Source organism: Pelophylax lessonae (assembly GCF_965119305.1).
Source record: "Pelophylax lessonae genome assembly, chromosome: 9".
Classification (NCBI taxonomy): domain Eukaryota; kingdom Metazoa; phylum Chordata; class Amphibia; order Anura; family Ranidae; genus Pelophylax; species Pelophylax lessonae.
In genome coordinates this window covers 270,649,809-270,666,370 of record NC_138776.1, presented here as the reverse complement: position 1 = coordinate 270,666,370, position 16,562 = coordinate 270,649,809, and the positions used below count along the sequence as shown (strand labels likewise).

The following is a 16,562-nucleotide window of genomic DNA, read 5'->3' as shown; positions in this document are numbered from 1 at the left end:
TTACAATGAATATTTTATTATATTTTTCAGAATGAAAACTCCAAGGATAATATTGTTGTAAAAGAAGAGTATAAAGAGGAGGATGAGGAGTATGGAGTGATGGAGGAGGTTTCAGAAGGACACAAGAATATGATGAAGCCACCTAATACCAGGAATCCACCAGAGAGATGTCCCCGTCCTCTGTATTCCCGGGATTCCACACAGGAAGGTCACACCATCCCTCACTATTACAAGGTTGGTGGGATGGAGTATCTAGAACATGGACTTGTGGAGGGGATGTGTGTATTTTTTATGTAAGCTTATATCTTCCAGATGATATTCTCTCTCATTTTCTTGGTTTAGAGTGGAGATCCAATCGATATAGAATTTGAGGTTAAAGCAGAAGAAGAAGAGACGTATGTGAGGGATGATCAGCTGTCTATGGAGGAGGATGGAATAACGGGGACATTTATAGAGGAGGACACTCCTACAGAGATCAGCACAGGTGGGTCATTAACACTAAATACATTCCTCCACCCATACTGCTCACTGATTGGTCCAGAGTAGGGCGGGGACTGGGTGATATCAGCCTGTAATCCCCTGGTCACTTTCCTGAGCTGTGTTCCCTCTCCTGTATTCCTGTATTTCTCTCGGATAATCTTCCTTCTCTGTGCTGCAGACACAATTTATGTCTCTAGACTGGATTTATGGAGATTCTGGGGTTCAGCTGGCAGTAAAATGTTGATGTTCACCATAGACGTTGCTCAGCCTAGACACCTGGGGTATGTACCTTGGGTTTTCTGCCCCATGCCCAGGTCTAGCAAGATCTCTGACAGAAGAATTCTCCCGGGGTTACTTGCTCTGTTATTTGCTGGCTGTGCCTGGTGGAGGGATATGTCTGTATAGTCTCACACCCAAGTCACTGAGTTCCTTTCATTTTATTGAGCCGTGTATATTCTATCTATACAATGCACACACTGTTACACACAAACACACAAAAACTTGAAGAAAAGACATAAAAGACACGCACACTGGTGAACAGTCGCAAACAGTTTTCCAATCCACAGTAAACATGAATGAGCCACAAATCCACCCTTCTGGTGTCACGGAGAATAAGCTGACAGTGCGCCACTCTGCAATTCCAGGTGTACTCTCACCTCTTCAGATGGACCCCATTGCTCCATACCAAGAGGACACACCCAGCATGAAATCACACACCTTCAGGTACATGTAGGCGGAGCCTCCTCTTTAGGTAGCCAGCTCCTGCTACTAGAGATAAAGAGACTCCATAGTGCTCACTGTTATATTTATTACATGGATAAGAAAAGCACTCACAAGGTTAAAAAAGCAATCCAGCATTGAATACACCCAATCACTGCAGATTCCCCAAGCATCAGTCTCAGTGTAACTTGAGGGCACTCCGCCTAACATGATGATGTCTTCAAGCCACTCCCATCTGATGCGTTGCATCCTGATTGGACTTCCCCAGAGATATATATGGTCTTCAGGATCAGTCCAGTCTTCATCTTGGTTGTTCTCCCCCCATCCTTACTCTCTGACTTCTGGTGGGGCTCAGCCCCGCTGTTATTTATGACTAAATCATGGACTAAATAAGGAAGTGCGGGACTTCTTGTGTTGGGAAGATGGCAATGAGTGATAGAGGGGGAGGGGACACTCGTCCTATAATCACCTCATCACTGTCACTCCTATAAAAGACAGTTCTCGTTGTTTCCGCACTCTCTGACTAATGTCCATGAATAAAGCAATGAACTGGTAGGAGATCAGAGGACCCATTTACTAGTTACCTTGAGGGGGAATTGTAAGATCCTCAGAGACAAAGCTGTCTGATGTGGGCGGAGTCCTGGTTTAGGGGAACCAATCTGCTGTCTAGTAATAATCTTTGTATTTCTATTTTAGTACATGGACGGGAGATGAGGAAAACCTCAGAGGATTGTCTCACTTTGTCTCCAGACTGTAAAGTAGAAGATGAGGACATCACACAGTATAGTCCAGGAGAAAACCCGGCTACCTCAAATGTCCATCCAGCACCACACAGTGTAGATGGACCATCGTATTCCTCTTATCCTGAGGAACCTCAGACTGTGAGGGACGATGCCGGACCATCGTATTCCTCTTATCCTGAGGAACCTCAGACTGTGAGGGACGGTGCCGGACCATCGTATTCCTCTTATCCTGAGGAACCTCAGACTGTGAGGGACGGTGCCGGACCATTGTATTCCTCTTATCCTGAGGAACCTCAGACTGTGAGGGACGGTGCCGTACTTACAACAGATAAGAGGTTCTCCTGTTCTGAGTGCGGGAAGAGTTTCCGTTTGAAAGGCACTCTTAATGTGCATAAAAGATCTCACTCCGGTGAAAAGCCGTATTCCTGTCCTGAGTGCGGGAAATGTTTTGCACAGAAGTCTCATCTTTCCACACATCAGAGATCACACACTGGTGAGAAGCCGTATTCCTGTCCTGAGTGCGGGAAATGTTTTGCACAGAAGTCCGCCCTTTCCAAACATCAGAGATCTCACACCGGTGAGAAGCTTTATTCCTGTCCTGAGTGTGGGAAATATTTTTCATGCAAGTCTGCTCTTTCCACACATCAGAGATTGCACACTGGTGAGAAGCCGTATTCCTGTCCTGAGTGTGGGAAATGTTTTTCATGCAAGTCCAATCTTTCCACACATCAGAGATTGCACACTGGTGAGAAGCCGTATTCCTGTCTTGAGTGCGGGAAATGTTTTGCACAGAAGTCCGATCTTTCCACACATCAGAGATCTCACACGGGTGAGAAGCCGTATTCCTGTCCTGAGTGCGGGAAATGTTTTGCACAGATGTCCGATCTTTCCACACATCAGAGATCTCACACGGGTGAGAAGCCGTATTCCTGTCCTCAGTGCGGGAAATGTTTTTCTAGGAAGACTTATCTTTCCACACATCAGAGATCTCACACTGGTGAGAAGCCGTATTCCTGTCCTGAGTGCGGGAAATGTTTTGCACAGACATCCACTCTTTCTACACATCAGAGATCGCACACTGGTGAGAAGCCGTATTCCTGTCCTGAGTGTGGGAAATGTTTTGCACTGAAGTCCCATCTTTCCAGACATCAGAGATCTCACACGGGTGAGAAGCCGTATTCCTGTCCTGAGGGCGGGAAATGTTTTGCACAGAAGTCCCATCTTTCCACACATCAGAGACCTCACACGGAGGAGAAGCCACTTTACTGTCCTGAGTGAGGGAATTGTTCCTCACTGAAGTCCTGTCTTCCTGTACATCAGGGGTCCCAAACAACCCTGGAGGTGTATTAGTGCCTTGAGTGCGGGAAATGTCTTCTATATGAATGTTGGTGGACATGTGGGGAAGAAGCACACCCTGATATACACCTCAGATATACTCCATGGCTGATCTTCATCATGTAAGAAACCCTTCATAAGAAAATCAGAGATCACCAAAGACATGGATGAAGTGTTGTCCTGTGTTGGCCATTGATAGCAGGAGAAAAATAAAAATGGAGTCCTTACCTTTCATTGGCTAAGTACATTTTGTGTGGGAAGATTTCACAAACACTTACAGATCTGGTTGTTATAAATGTGTTGATGAAATGTGACCCGCATTCCCCCAGTCATGGTGAATTGGGATTTCCTATAATGGTCAGTTCCATCTAGTGGCCATAATGTGCTTTCCTGACAGATGTCCATGGCAGCATACGTTTGGGTAGCCCCGCCCATGTTCCTCCCCCATAAGACCCCACCCCCATAAATGTTCAGGATAAGCCAATGGCTGCGTTACTTTTTTGTCCTCCTCACTTATAGGACCATTTTTTGTATGAAGTTTTTCTACCTATTGGAAGTATTGGTGGGCGGGTCTGGTGCTGGGCAGCTGAGCGGGATGTCAGGAGCTTCCTTTGGTATCCAGAAGTCTTCCAGGATGTCCCGAGTGGTCATTGAGTCCCCAGCTATCAGCGGGGTGGTGTTATGGCACACATATGTAGATGATCCATGCCTGGAGAGTGGGCCTTGCCACCGGCGGCCATTTTCATTGGCTGGGAGCCCAGCTGCTAGCGGGTGGCCATTAAGTGTTAGACACGTGAAATTCGTTTCGGTGCAAATACAAATTCCGACAAATATTTGGTTATTCCTAGATTCGGATGTATCCAAATCTCCAAATGAAGTTGTAATGAATTTCTTTGAAATTTGTTAAAATTTGTTTTGTTTATTCATTTTCGAACTAATTCCAACTTCAGCAGGGAGCATCGATAGTTTAAAAAAACTATTAGATGGGCACCTTAAAGACCACAACATACAGGGGTATACAATGTACAACATACAGGGGAATACAATGTACGGTCAACAGCAAACACACACACTCATCATAGGTTGAACTGGACTGACTGATGTCTTTTTTCAACCTCACTAACTATGTAACTTTTTGATGCAAATTCTGTGTGAAGAAATAGCTGGTTGTTAAGCAGGAAGCCAGGAAGCCGGCCGCCTGCATCCTTACCAACCATGACTCATCAGCTGTCAGCGGGCTTCCCCACTGACAGATGAATGGAAAGAAAAGAATGCCAGCATTGCCCAGCAATAGAAAAAAAACAGCGTGCTCCCCCTCCCCCCAGTCCATACTAGGCCCTTCAGGGGCCAAAATATAAAAAAAAAAACCCAGCATGGGTTCTCCCCTAAAATCCATACCAGACCCTTTATCCCGGCATGCAGCCCGGCAGGTCAGGAAAGTGGGAGGAATGAGTGAGGACCCCCCCCCTCCTTAACCATACCAGGCCACATGTCCTCAAAATGGGGGGGTGGGTGCTTTGGGGAAGCTCTGCCCCCCACCCCAAAGCACCTTGTCCCCATGTTGATGGAGACAAGGGCCTCTTCCCCACAAACGTGGCCTGTGCTTGTGGGGGTCTGCAGGCAGGGGACTTCTCATAATCTTAAAGCCCCTTTTGCCAAGGGGCCCCCAGATCCCGCCCCCCCCCCCCATGTAAATGAGTATCAGGAACATATTTCCCATACCTATTCACCAAAAATTAATAAAAACACACACAATTTTCGAAAAATCCTTTATTAAAAAAAACAACTGCAGGCTCCTCCTCCATTGACATTTCTTATATAGGTAAGGGGCGGTAAGTATATCCAAGAGATATACCTAACCTACAGGTAGGCTGAAACCTACATTATTAAAGATAAGAGTACACTAACTATGAGTCATAAACAAGATGGGCTTTGATCATATACCTAGGTGACCCCTATAGAGAGAGACACCCACATATTATGGGAGTATAAACTCCATCCGGTGTATACCAGCCTGCTATCCTCATAAGGTGATTATCCTTCCTCCTTTCTGTATGAATAGATATAGAATAGAGAATGTAATTACTTCTCACACTACTACACATATATATTTTATCTTCTACCTAGGATCATCAGGACCGATACCTATATATACAACACGTTTTGGTCCGATTTTTTTCCCCCCTGTGTCCGCCCCAGGTCAGGCTAATTTTTTGGGGGTTGGAAGGAAGGCTGTGTGCTAGTAAGCCATGTTTGTATTCATTATGCTGTACATAAATGCAGATTATGTTCTATGTTTATGAAACACTAATATCGAGTCTGTTTATAAGAGAAAACTGTCTGTACATCTTCATAGTCCTGAAGAAGCCTTGTGCGAAACGCGTAGACCAGTGAACAGAGGAAATATCTATACCTACACGAACCTTATTAATGAAAGACAGGCTAAAAAAAGGGGATAAATATATGGAATAATTAGAGTATGGGTACCCACATCCCATAGGTCTTGTGGGGGTTGCTCCAGCATCCCTTTATGTAGATAACGATTTTGCCTTGTATGTGTCTTTGCTACTACTTGTTTTTTTATTTTTCTTGTATGGATGTTAATACTGTCTGTGTTATCAGAAATACAGTATACTTTTAAATACATGTTATCAAATTTAATAAAAGTTATTCTTTTTTATTGAGTGTCTACTCATGTCTATTGGTCTAATGACGGTACCCCCCTAAAAAGTCCCCTTGTTGCCCCTACACGAACCTTATGATATATACCAACTTATCCTTATATATGTATGATGTACATGAGTGAAATTAGTAGGAGACATTGATCTCCTGTGTACGAGCTGAGCTCAGTTTGGGGCCAGTTTCCTCATTTTATTGAGATCTGGTTTTAGATAAATCAATAAATGTTATTTTAGGATAAATCCATGTAGTTGTTATCTGTCTCATGCTGTGCCCTTAAAGTCCACACATATGACAGTGGTTCCTTGTGAACAGCTGTAGTTTCGCATTTTTTTGGATAAGAGAAGGGATTTAGTGGGATTCTCCAAATAACTGTTCACAGGTGAGGACAACTCTCTCAATAGAACTGTATCGCAGATATGGGCATAAGGGAGGAGATGCAGAAGCTGTCGCTGTCACCGCAGCCGTTGCTGATGTCCAGGCAGGGTGAGTGATCCTGTCCTGGAGGTTCTGTCCTTGGGTCCTGGGGGTCCTGTCCTGGAGGTCCTGTCCTGTCCCTGAGGTTCTGTCCTTGGGGTCGAGTCCTCTCCTTGGGGTCCTGTCCTGGGGGTCCTGTCCTGTCCTGGGGGTCCTGTCCTGGTGGTCCTGTCCTATCCTGGGGGTCCTGTTGTGGTCGGGGTGTGTGTGGCCTGGTGTGGTCCAGGGGGGGGGTGTATGGTGCGGTTTGTCCGCATCCCCCCCTCCCCCCCGGATCATGGAGCACCAGCCTCCACTGGTCTGTTCGACTATTCACCTGCTGGGACGGTGCTCTGATGTGAGAAGCTGCAGTGTCAGTATTCCTTTAGCAGTAATTAACCCCTTACTGGTTTTTCTCACCCAGCAATCAAACAACTGTTACACTGTCTTTTCTGACAGCTTAGGAGACTTTAGCAGCCATAGTTTGAATTGCAATTTTTTTTTTTTTTTATGTGGAGTTCTCCCTTGCATCGTGTCTGTTTATCATGGATTTATTTCTTACTGCGTCAGGTCTTTGTGCCGCTGCAGCCTAATCCCTCTGTGGCTGCTCTATGCAGGTTATAGCTTGAGGGGGGCAGCGTCTTCCTTACTGATACTGTTCCTGGATTGTCAGCCCTTCTGCAGGCCTCATAAAGCTGGTGTATGGGAAGCTGACTAATGGACACTTTCTATTAAACCTCTCCAGATCTGCATGTACAAGGAGTCTCAACTCTGACCATGTCAAGCTATTCCCTTGCAGGATCACTCAACTGACCAGTTTAATCATCTTCAAACAATTCCTAAAAGGAAGATGAGGATGGTCTATAAGCAGATTTGTGTACCTCCCTTCCTGCAGAGGTAACTGCAATGCAAGCATTTTTAGCACTTGAAAAGGAGTGAGTTGTCTTTTCCCTATGATGTTTAATCTAGAAGCTCATGCTAGAAGAGTGGTGCAAATTGAACAGAAGGACAGAGCAGCAGAATGTCTTAGTGGTCATCACCTTGCAGCACTGGGTTGCTCAGTTCAAACCCCAACCAGAACACTTCTACCTGTATTGCAGGATGTCACATTAGGCACTTGTGAAGAGGAAGAGGTTTTCCAGCATGCTGAGTCACCTATTTGGTGGACGTGGCCTTCATGAGCTTAGCCATATACTTTGTACATGGAGTTGCCATTGGGGGATGCTGTGTCCTTCAGTGGTATACTCATTAATGATGATTCCTTTGGGGGGGTTTAGGGTCTTCTGGGGGTAACTTTATGTATTGGACTTGTCCTTAAGGGGTATATCTGTCTGCAGTTGTACCCTGTGAATCTGCCTTAACCCTTGCCTCTCTTCCAAAGCAATGGAAGTTGGGGTGAAGAATATTGATTCTATCCTAAAGAATAATTCTACAAGTTGGACATTCTTGTCTGCATTGCAAGAGATTAAACTGTATCCTTTAAAAGCTAGCTTCATTTGATAGCAATGAGCTGCATTTAGTCCGGCCTCTGCCGAATGAAAGAAAACTGCAGTTCTAGAGTCAGTGTCTAATTACAAAGAGGTTTGCTCCTGCAGTTCTGACTTGGAGTCCAGAAAGCATTGAAGAGAGAAAGAGAGTCCTCATCCAAAAAGGCAGGAAAGACCTTGAATTCTGGGGGAGAGGTTGCTTACTGGTCTTTTTCACATTGTGCCACCCATTCCTCCGAGGACCCAGGAATTGGTGTTTAGAGGTGGATAGAGGTTGCAACCAAGGAATGGTACTGACAGGTGGGTAGAGACTGGAACCAAGGAATGCTGCTCGGAGGTGGGTAGAGGGTGGAACCAAGGAATGGTGCACAGAGGTGGAACAAAGGAATGGTGCTCAGAGGTGGGTAGGGGGTGGAACCAAGGAATGGTACTTGGAGGTGGGTAGGGGGTGGAACCAAGGAATGATGTTTAGAGGTGGTAGGGGCAGATAAAGGGGGAGTTCCTGCACCTATTCTCTGAGAAAATAAGCCCTGATAATGAGCCACCTATTTGCTTGTTGTGGTCTTCATGAGCTTAGCCATATGAGTTGTCATTGGAGGATGTGTGAGGTCAATCAGGAAATAAACACCAAACTGTTAATCCGAGCATGCAGCCTGCTTGGCCAGGAAAGGGGGGGATGAGCGTGTGATGGTAATAGGCAGTAATTTATCCCCCCCCCCCCCCCTTGGTGGGAGTGGAGATGGCCCCGTCTATAAAGATATACAGTACATACACACACAGCACAAGGCCGTGTTCACACTACGAGATGATTCTCGGGGCTGCAGTACCTCTGAGCTCCACAAGGTGGTGATCTCACTTCTACCTAGATAGGAAGTCTCTATAGAAGACAGGAAGTGATGTCAGGTATTAATAGGAAGTTCCGGGTGAGAGGTGAGTAAGGAGGAAGTAGAGCGGAGACGTTGCTGGAAGAGGAGGTAATAAGATCTTATTTTCTATTTACACCCTGTAACCCCCTCCCCGTCATGTCCATCCTCTTCCTCCATAGTTACTGTAATGTCTTTTATCTCCAGCAGATGATGATACACACATATATAGTGTGGAAACCTAGATTAACCCCTTCAGGGTCAGAACATTTCTCCTCTTACATATATATTTTTATCCTTACCTGTCTAGACAGAAACCTGTATAGATCGAGTGACAGAACGAATGAGGATGAAGGAGGACCGGAATCACATGACTGAGAAGATACTAAACCTCACCCTGGAGATCATCTACCTGCTGACCGGAGAGGTGAGGGGGATTCTGGGAGGTCACATGACATCACTCTTATCTCTATTAATAAAACACAGACCTGACCGGAGAGGTGAGGAGGATTATGGGTTTCTGACATGATTTTCCTATTGGTTCTCCAATACAGAGATTTCCTCTTCTGAAGTCAGGTGATCATATGACCATCACAGTGCCTCCATGTGACTCCCTAAAACCTGATAGACACAACATGCAGAAGATTCTAGAAGTCACCAAAAAGATGATGGAGCTGCTGACAGGAGAGGTGAGCGGTGCTGGGAATTCTGGGACATTATCCAGTAACAGACAAGGGATGTGTCTGGATGGTGACTGTATCATTGTGTGTGTCAGGTTCCTATAAGGTGTCAGGATGTCACTGTCTATTTCTCCATGGAGGAGTGGGAGTATTTAGAAGGACACAAGGATCTCTTCAAGGATGTCATGATGGAGAATCAGCCGCCCCTCACATCACCGGGTAAGAGGAGACTTTATTGTAAAGGAGAGAGCAGTACGGAGGGTCCACCTAGATCCCCCATCATCTGATAAACACATAGAAACAATGTATTCAGTCAGTGTGTGTCAGGGCTGGGCACCTGCAGCTCTTTTCTTTCAGAGCTCAGAAGTTGCTTAGCTTTCGTTTATTACCAGCCGTTCGTTACCACAGTGACTCACCTGGTTACCATTACCTGCCTCATTAGTCCAGCCTACAGCCAGCCCCATTTTGCTATTTAAGAAACTTAGCTCATTTCCTCCTTGCCCTTGCGTGGTCCATGCTCTCCAGTGTGTTCCTGTGTATGACTTGCCGTGGCTGACTTCTCTTCCGATACCTGTTCCTGATTTGTTTCGCCTGACTACGCTGACTTATGGTTTCCTCATCCTTGCTCCTCTGATTACCTGTTCTGGCATCCAAACCCAGGTTTCTGTTTTTCACTACGTTCCTGAACTGTTATTTTTGCTATTTACTTAAAGGTGTAATTTTAACTGCACTTTCTGTTGAAGCACTCAATACCACTGCAGCCTCGTGCCTCCCCACTTACCATTGAGGCTTTTGATGGGAGACCTGTACAGCCTGCCCATGTGACCCATGAAACCACTCCATTGACCATGGCTGTAAGGGCTCTTCAACATGAGATATTTCAAATTCCTAGTCATTTCCTTACCTCATTACCCAGTTGTTATTGGTTATCCTTGGTTACAGAGGCCCAATCCCTCTTTTAATTGCCGTAATGCTGAGGTTTTGTCATGGTCCCCACAATGCACTAATACATCTTTTTAGAAAGTGATTAAGATCATGTGCATGTCTTCAGTCTCTTTATTGCCAGAAGAGTACCATGAATTCTGTGATGTCTTTGACAAAGGTCAGGCCGGTATTTTGGCACATCGACCTTTTGAGCGCACAGTTGTCCTTCAACCCTGGTGCCATTCCTCCTCGTGGCCGGGTTTACCCTTTGTCTGTCTCAGAGGAGAAGGCAATGGAGAAGTATGCTGCGATTTAACTATCCCAGGGGTTCACCCGCAAATCCTCTTCTCCTTCCAGTGCCGACTTTTTCTTTGTGGGGAAAGAAAAGAGTGGTGAACTGAGTTTCTGTATCGATTATAGGGGTCTCATTTGCATTACTGTTAAAAATACTTATCCGATCCCATTGATAATGGAATTATTTGACTGCCTCAAGGGGTCTTCACTAAGCTCGATTTGCGAGGGGCATACATTCTTGTGAGGATTAATGAGGGCCACGAATGGAAATTTAATACTAGGACCGTACACTACGAATACCTCGTAATGCCCTTTTGGTCTCTGCAACGCTCCTGCAGTTTTCCAGGACTTTATTAACAATGTCCTCTGAGATATGCTGCCATAATGTGTGGTGGTTTACCCGGATGATATTCTCATATTTTCTAAATCCCTAGAGAACCTCCACACAGATGTCTCTCCCGTGTGCTACAGAGGTTGAGAGAAAGCAACCTCTATTGCAAGTTGGAAAAGTGCGAGTTCCATGAACAGGTTCAATTTTTGGGTTATGTCATTTGTGCTGCCAGGTTATCGATGGACCCAGAGAAGCCATCTGCAGTCCTAAAGTGGCTTTGGGTTATAGGTCTACGTCCTCTACAACATTTTCTTGGCTTTGCCAATTATTATCAGGAATTTATGAGTAATTTCTCTTTTCTGGTCAAACCCCTTCATTGATACTGTATGACCAGAAAAGAGGGCAACCCACAGAATTGGGCAACCCACGGAATCCATTAAAGCCTTTGAATCCCTCAAGGCCACTTTTGCTACAGTTCCAGTGCTGGAACATCCTGATCCCATGTTACCCGTCATTCTTGAAGTTGATGCGTCTGAGACTGGAGTAGGCGCTTTCCTGTCTCAACCTCCTACCCCTGAGAGTTCTATCCATCCTTGTGGCTACTTTTCTAAAAAATTGTCTCTAGCAGAATGAAATTCTGAAACTGGGGATAGAGAATTATTAGCCATAATTTTAACTCTTAAAGAAGGGAGGCATCTCATCAAGGGTACTACTGTGCTCGTCCTCATTTTGACTGACCATAAGAATCTTTCATTCTTGTCTGAGGCTAGAGGTTTATCTCCTGGAAGGGCTCAGTGGGACGTTTTTCTGTCAAGCTTCAATTACATAGTCTCATTCATACCTGATACAAAGAATATAAGAGCAGATGCCTTATTGCCACAGTTTTCCTCCTCTTCCAAAATGGAGTCTGTTCCCACTCCTGTGATACCTTCGGACTGCATTTTGGCTATTTTTTTCTAGTCTCACTTCACCTTTGGGTGAGAGAATGATGCCCTCTCAGATCCATTCTCCTCCTGGAAAACCTCTTGATCGCTGCTTGGTCCCCCGAGATTCTCCGCACCATTTTCCTCCAGACCTACCATTCACATAAGACAGCTGGGCACCCAGGAAAAAATCAACGGCGTGGACATATTGTTAAGACATATGGCCTATGTCTCAACAATGCTGGTGGCCTAGTCTCCGTGCTCATGAAACCAGCTTTGTAGCCGCTTGTCCTGTGTGTGCTCAGAATAAAAACACCATGACACCTTCCAGTGGGCCTCCTTCAACCCATACGCAGTGCAGAGAGTCCTTGGATCCACTTGTCTATTGATTTTATTATGGATTTACGCAACTCCCATAGCAACACAGTTATTCTTATGGTGATTATCCGTTTTTCAAAATGTCACATTGCATTCCGCTAAAGAAGTTGCCTGTGTCCAAGGAACTGGCATCCATTTTCACTGGAGAGTTCTTTCAGTTACATGGGTTACCTAAAGTTATCATCTCGGACAGGGGTAGCCAGTTGGTGTCCAAATTTTGGGGAGCCTTTTGTGCACAGTGGGGAGCTCCACTTTCTTTCTCCTCTGCATATCACCCACAGTCCAATGGGGCTGCAGAATGGGCCGACCAAGCCTGGGAGCAGTTCTTACGTTGCTATATTTCTGACCACCATAACACTGGTGGGACCTGTTACATTGGGTGGAGTTTGCTCACAATAGAACAATCAATGCCGCCTCCTGATTATCTCAGTTTGTGGTGAACAATGAGTTCCAGCCATCCATGTTGCCTGATACATCTGTTCCGCAAGTCATTTCTGCATTAGAGCAACATCTTCAGGAACTCTGTTCCACTTGGGTGCAGGTCCAGGAATAATTGCAACACTCCAGAGAGAGGTACAAACCATGCTGGCCGCCGATGCCTACCGTCACCCTCCTACCAAGTGGGGGAGAGGGTCTGGCTGTCTTCCCATTACCTCTAATTCTGTGTTCCCTCACTAAAACTGGCACCTCGATATATTGGGCCTTTCCGCATACTCTATAAGGCTAACATGGTGGCCTTCACATTAGATCTTCCTTCCAACGTTCGTATTTACAACGTATTCCATGTTTCCTTACGTGTTATTGCTATATCACCTCAGTACCACGCCTTCGCCCGATTAAGGTTGACAACCACATGGAATATGAGATACAATCTATCATTGACTCCCGTAGGTATAGTGGACTCATAGGATATCCAGTTCACAGAGGGGTTACGGTCCAGGGGAACGCTCTTGGGTCTCATCCTCGGACGTAAATGCTCCTGCCCTGCTCCAGGCTTTCCATATCAGTTTTTCCCTCAAGTCTGGTGCTCCCCTAAGGGGGAGGGATTGTTGGGGAAGAGGGTACTCTCAGGGCTGGGCTCAAGATAGTTAGCGAGCTGCTCTTTTCTTTCAATGTTCAGAAGCTGCTTAGCTGTCGGGTAACTACCAGCCGCTTGTTACCACAATGACTCACCTGGTTACCATTTCCTGCCTCATTAGTCCAGCCTACAGCCAGCCCCTTTTTTTCTTTTGAAGCAGCTGAGCTCATTTCCTCCTTGTCTTTGCTTGGTCTATGATATCCAGTGTGTTCCTATGTGTTACTTGCCGGGCTGACTTCTCTTCCTATTCCTATTTTTTTCTATGCTGACTTCTGGTTTCTTGACCCCGGCTCCTCTGATTACCTGCTCTGGAATCCAAATCCCGGCTTCTGTTTTTGACTACATTCCTGAACTGTTATTTTTTTTCTATTTCATTAAAGGTGTGATTTTATTTTTTTAACTGTACTTTCTGTCTTCGCTTGGTTTATGGTCCCCGACAGTGTGTGTGTGTTTACTACAGATGGTTCCAGTAATGGGAACCCACCAGCGAGATGTCCCCGTCCTCTGTATTCCCGGGATTCCACACAGGAAGGTCACACCATCCCTCACCATCATCAGGTAAATGAGGAACAATCACTGATAGTATCATTAGGATCTGTACATTATCTGCATCGTTACCATTGATGTCATTTTATTATATATTCAGAGTGGAAACCTGAGAGATTCTAAAGTTGAGGTTAAAGACGAAATAAAAGAGGAGGATGATGAGGATGGGGTGATGGAGGAAGTACACAAAGATCTGTACCAGGACACCATGGTGGAGTCATCCAGCTACAGAAACCCACCAGAGAGATGTCCCCGTCCTCTGTATTCCCGGGATTCCACACAGGAAGGTCACACCATCCCTCACCATCATCAGGTAGATGATTGCTTTTAAATCATACCTACCCATAATTTTCAATCGTGTTTTTTTACAATGAATATTTTATTATATCTTTCAGAATGAAAACTCTAAGGATAATATTGTTGTAAAAGAAGGGTATAAAGAGGAGGATGAGGAGTATGGAGTGATGGAGGAGGTTTCAGAAGGACACAAGTATATGATGAAGCCACCTAATACCAGGAACCCACCAGAGAGATGTCCTCGTCCTCTGTATTCCCGGGATTCCACACAGGAAGGTCACACCATCCCTCACTGTTACAAGGTTGGTGGGATGGAGTATCTAGAACATGGACTTGTGGAGGGGATGTGTGTGTTTTTTATGTAAGCTTATATCTTACAGATGATATTCTCTCTCATTTTCTTGGTTTAGAGTGGAGATCCAATCGATATAGAATTTGAGGTTAAAGCAGAAGAAGAAGAGACGTATGTGAGGGATGATCAGCAGTCTATGGAGGAGGATGGAATAACGGGGACATTTATAGAGGAGGACACTCCTACAGAGATCAGCACAGGTGGGTCATTAACACTAAATCCATTCCTCCACCCATACTGCTCACTGATTGGTCCAGAGTAGGGAGGGGACTGGGTGATATCAGCCTGTAATCCCCTGGTCACTTTCCTGAGCTGTGTTCCCCGTCCTGTATTCCTGTATTTCTCTCGGATAATCTTTCTTCTCTGTGCTGCAGACACAATTTATGTCTCTAGACTGGATTTATGGAGATTCTGGGGTTCAGCTGGCAGTAAAATGTTGATGTTCACCATAGACGTTGCTCAGCCTAGACACCTGGGGTATGTACCTTGGGTCTTCTGCCCCATGCCCTGGTCTATCAAGATCTCTGACAGAACAATTCTCCCGGGGTTACTTGCTCTGTTATTTGCTGGCTGTGCCGGGTGGAGGGATATGTCTGTATAGTCTCACACCCAAGTCACTGAGTTCCTTTCATTTTATTGAGCCGTGTATATTCTATCTATACAATGCACACACTGTTACACACAAACACACAAAAACTTGAAGAAAAGACATGAAAAGACACGCACACTGGTGAACAGTTGCAAACAGTTTTCCAATCCACAGTAAACATGAATGAGCCACAAATCCACCCTTCTGGTGTCACGGAGAATAAGCTGACAGTGCGCCACTCTGCAATTCAAGGTGTACTCTCACCTCTTCAGATGGACCCCATTGCTCCATACCAAGAGGACACACCCAGCATGAAATCACACACCTTCAGGTACATGTAGGCGGAGCCTCCTCTTTAGGTAGCCAGCTCCTGCTACTAGAGATAGAGAGACTCCATAGTGCTCACTGTTATATTTATTACATAGATAAGAAAAGCACTCACAAGGTTAAAAAAGCAATCCAGCATTGAATACACACAATCACTGCAGATTCCCCAAGCATCAGTCTCAGTGTAACTTGAGGGCACTCCGCCTAACGTGATGATGTCCTCAAACCACTCCCATCTGATGCGTTGCATCCTGATTGGACTTCACCAGAGATATATATGGTCTTCAGGATCAGTCCAGTCTTCATCTTGGTTGTTCTCCCCCCATCCTCACTCTCTGACCTCTGGTGGGGCTCAGCCCCACTGTTTTTCATGACTAAATCATGGGCTAAATAAGGTATTGCGGGACTTCTTGTGTTGGGAAGAGAGGCAATGAGTGATAGAGGGGGAAGGGGACACTCGTCCTATAATCCCCTCATCACTGTCACTCCTATAAAAGACAGTTCTCGTTGTTTCCTCACTCTCTGACTAAGGTCCATGAATAAAGAAATGAACTGGTAGGAGATCAGAGGACCCATTTACTAGTTACCTTAAGGGGGGAATTGTAAGATCCTCAGAGACAAAGCTGTCTGATGTGGGCGGAGTCCTGGTTTAGGGGAACCAATCTGCTGATGTCTAGTAATAATCGTTGTGTTTCTATTTTAGTAGATGGACGGGAGATGAGGAAAACCTCAGAGGATTGTCTCACTTTGTCTCCAGACTGTAAAGTAGAAGATGAGGACATCACACAGTATAGTCCAGGAGAAAACCCGGCTACCACAAATGTCCATCCGGGACCACACAGTGTAGATGGACCATCGTATTCCTCTTATCCTGAGGAACCTCAGACTGTGAGGGACAGTGCCGGACCATCGTATTCCTCTTATCCTGAGGAACCTCAGATTGTGAGGGACAGTGCCGGACCATCGTATTCCTCTTATCCTGAGGAACCTCAGACTGTGAGGGACAGTGCCGGACCATCGTATTCCTCTTATCCTGAGGAACCTCAGACTGTGAGGGACAGTGCCGGACCATCGTATTCC

At 45.5% G+C, this 16,562-nt stretch overlaps 2 protein-coding genes across 2 annotated transcripts in view; one reads left to right on the top strand and one right to left on the bottom strand.

Annotated features, from left to right (window-relative positions):
- LOC309564464 (uncharacterized protein) overlaps positions 1–16,562 on the top strand; it is a gene marked incomplete at both ends in the record, with an annotated part of 826,241 nt that overhangs the window by 210,713 nt on the left and 598,966 nt on the right. Inside the window, 1 exon segment of the mRNA XM_082269094.1 lies at positions 2,279–3,108. Within this exon segment, the coding sequence (XP_082125220.1) occupies positions 2,279–3,108 (830 nt within the window).
- The window catches only part of LOC309564057 (uncharacterized protein), a gene marked incomplete at its 5' end in the record, with an annotated part of 455,352 nt that overhangs the window by 260,020 nt on the left and 178,770 nt on the right, over positions 1–16,562 (bottom strand). The gene's annotated exons all lie outside the window — the stretch shown is intronic.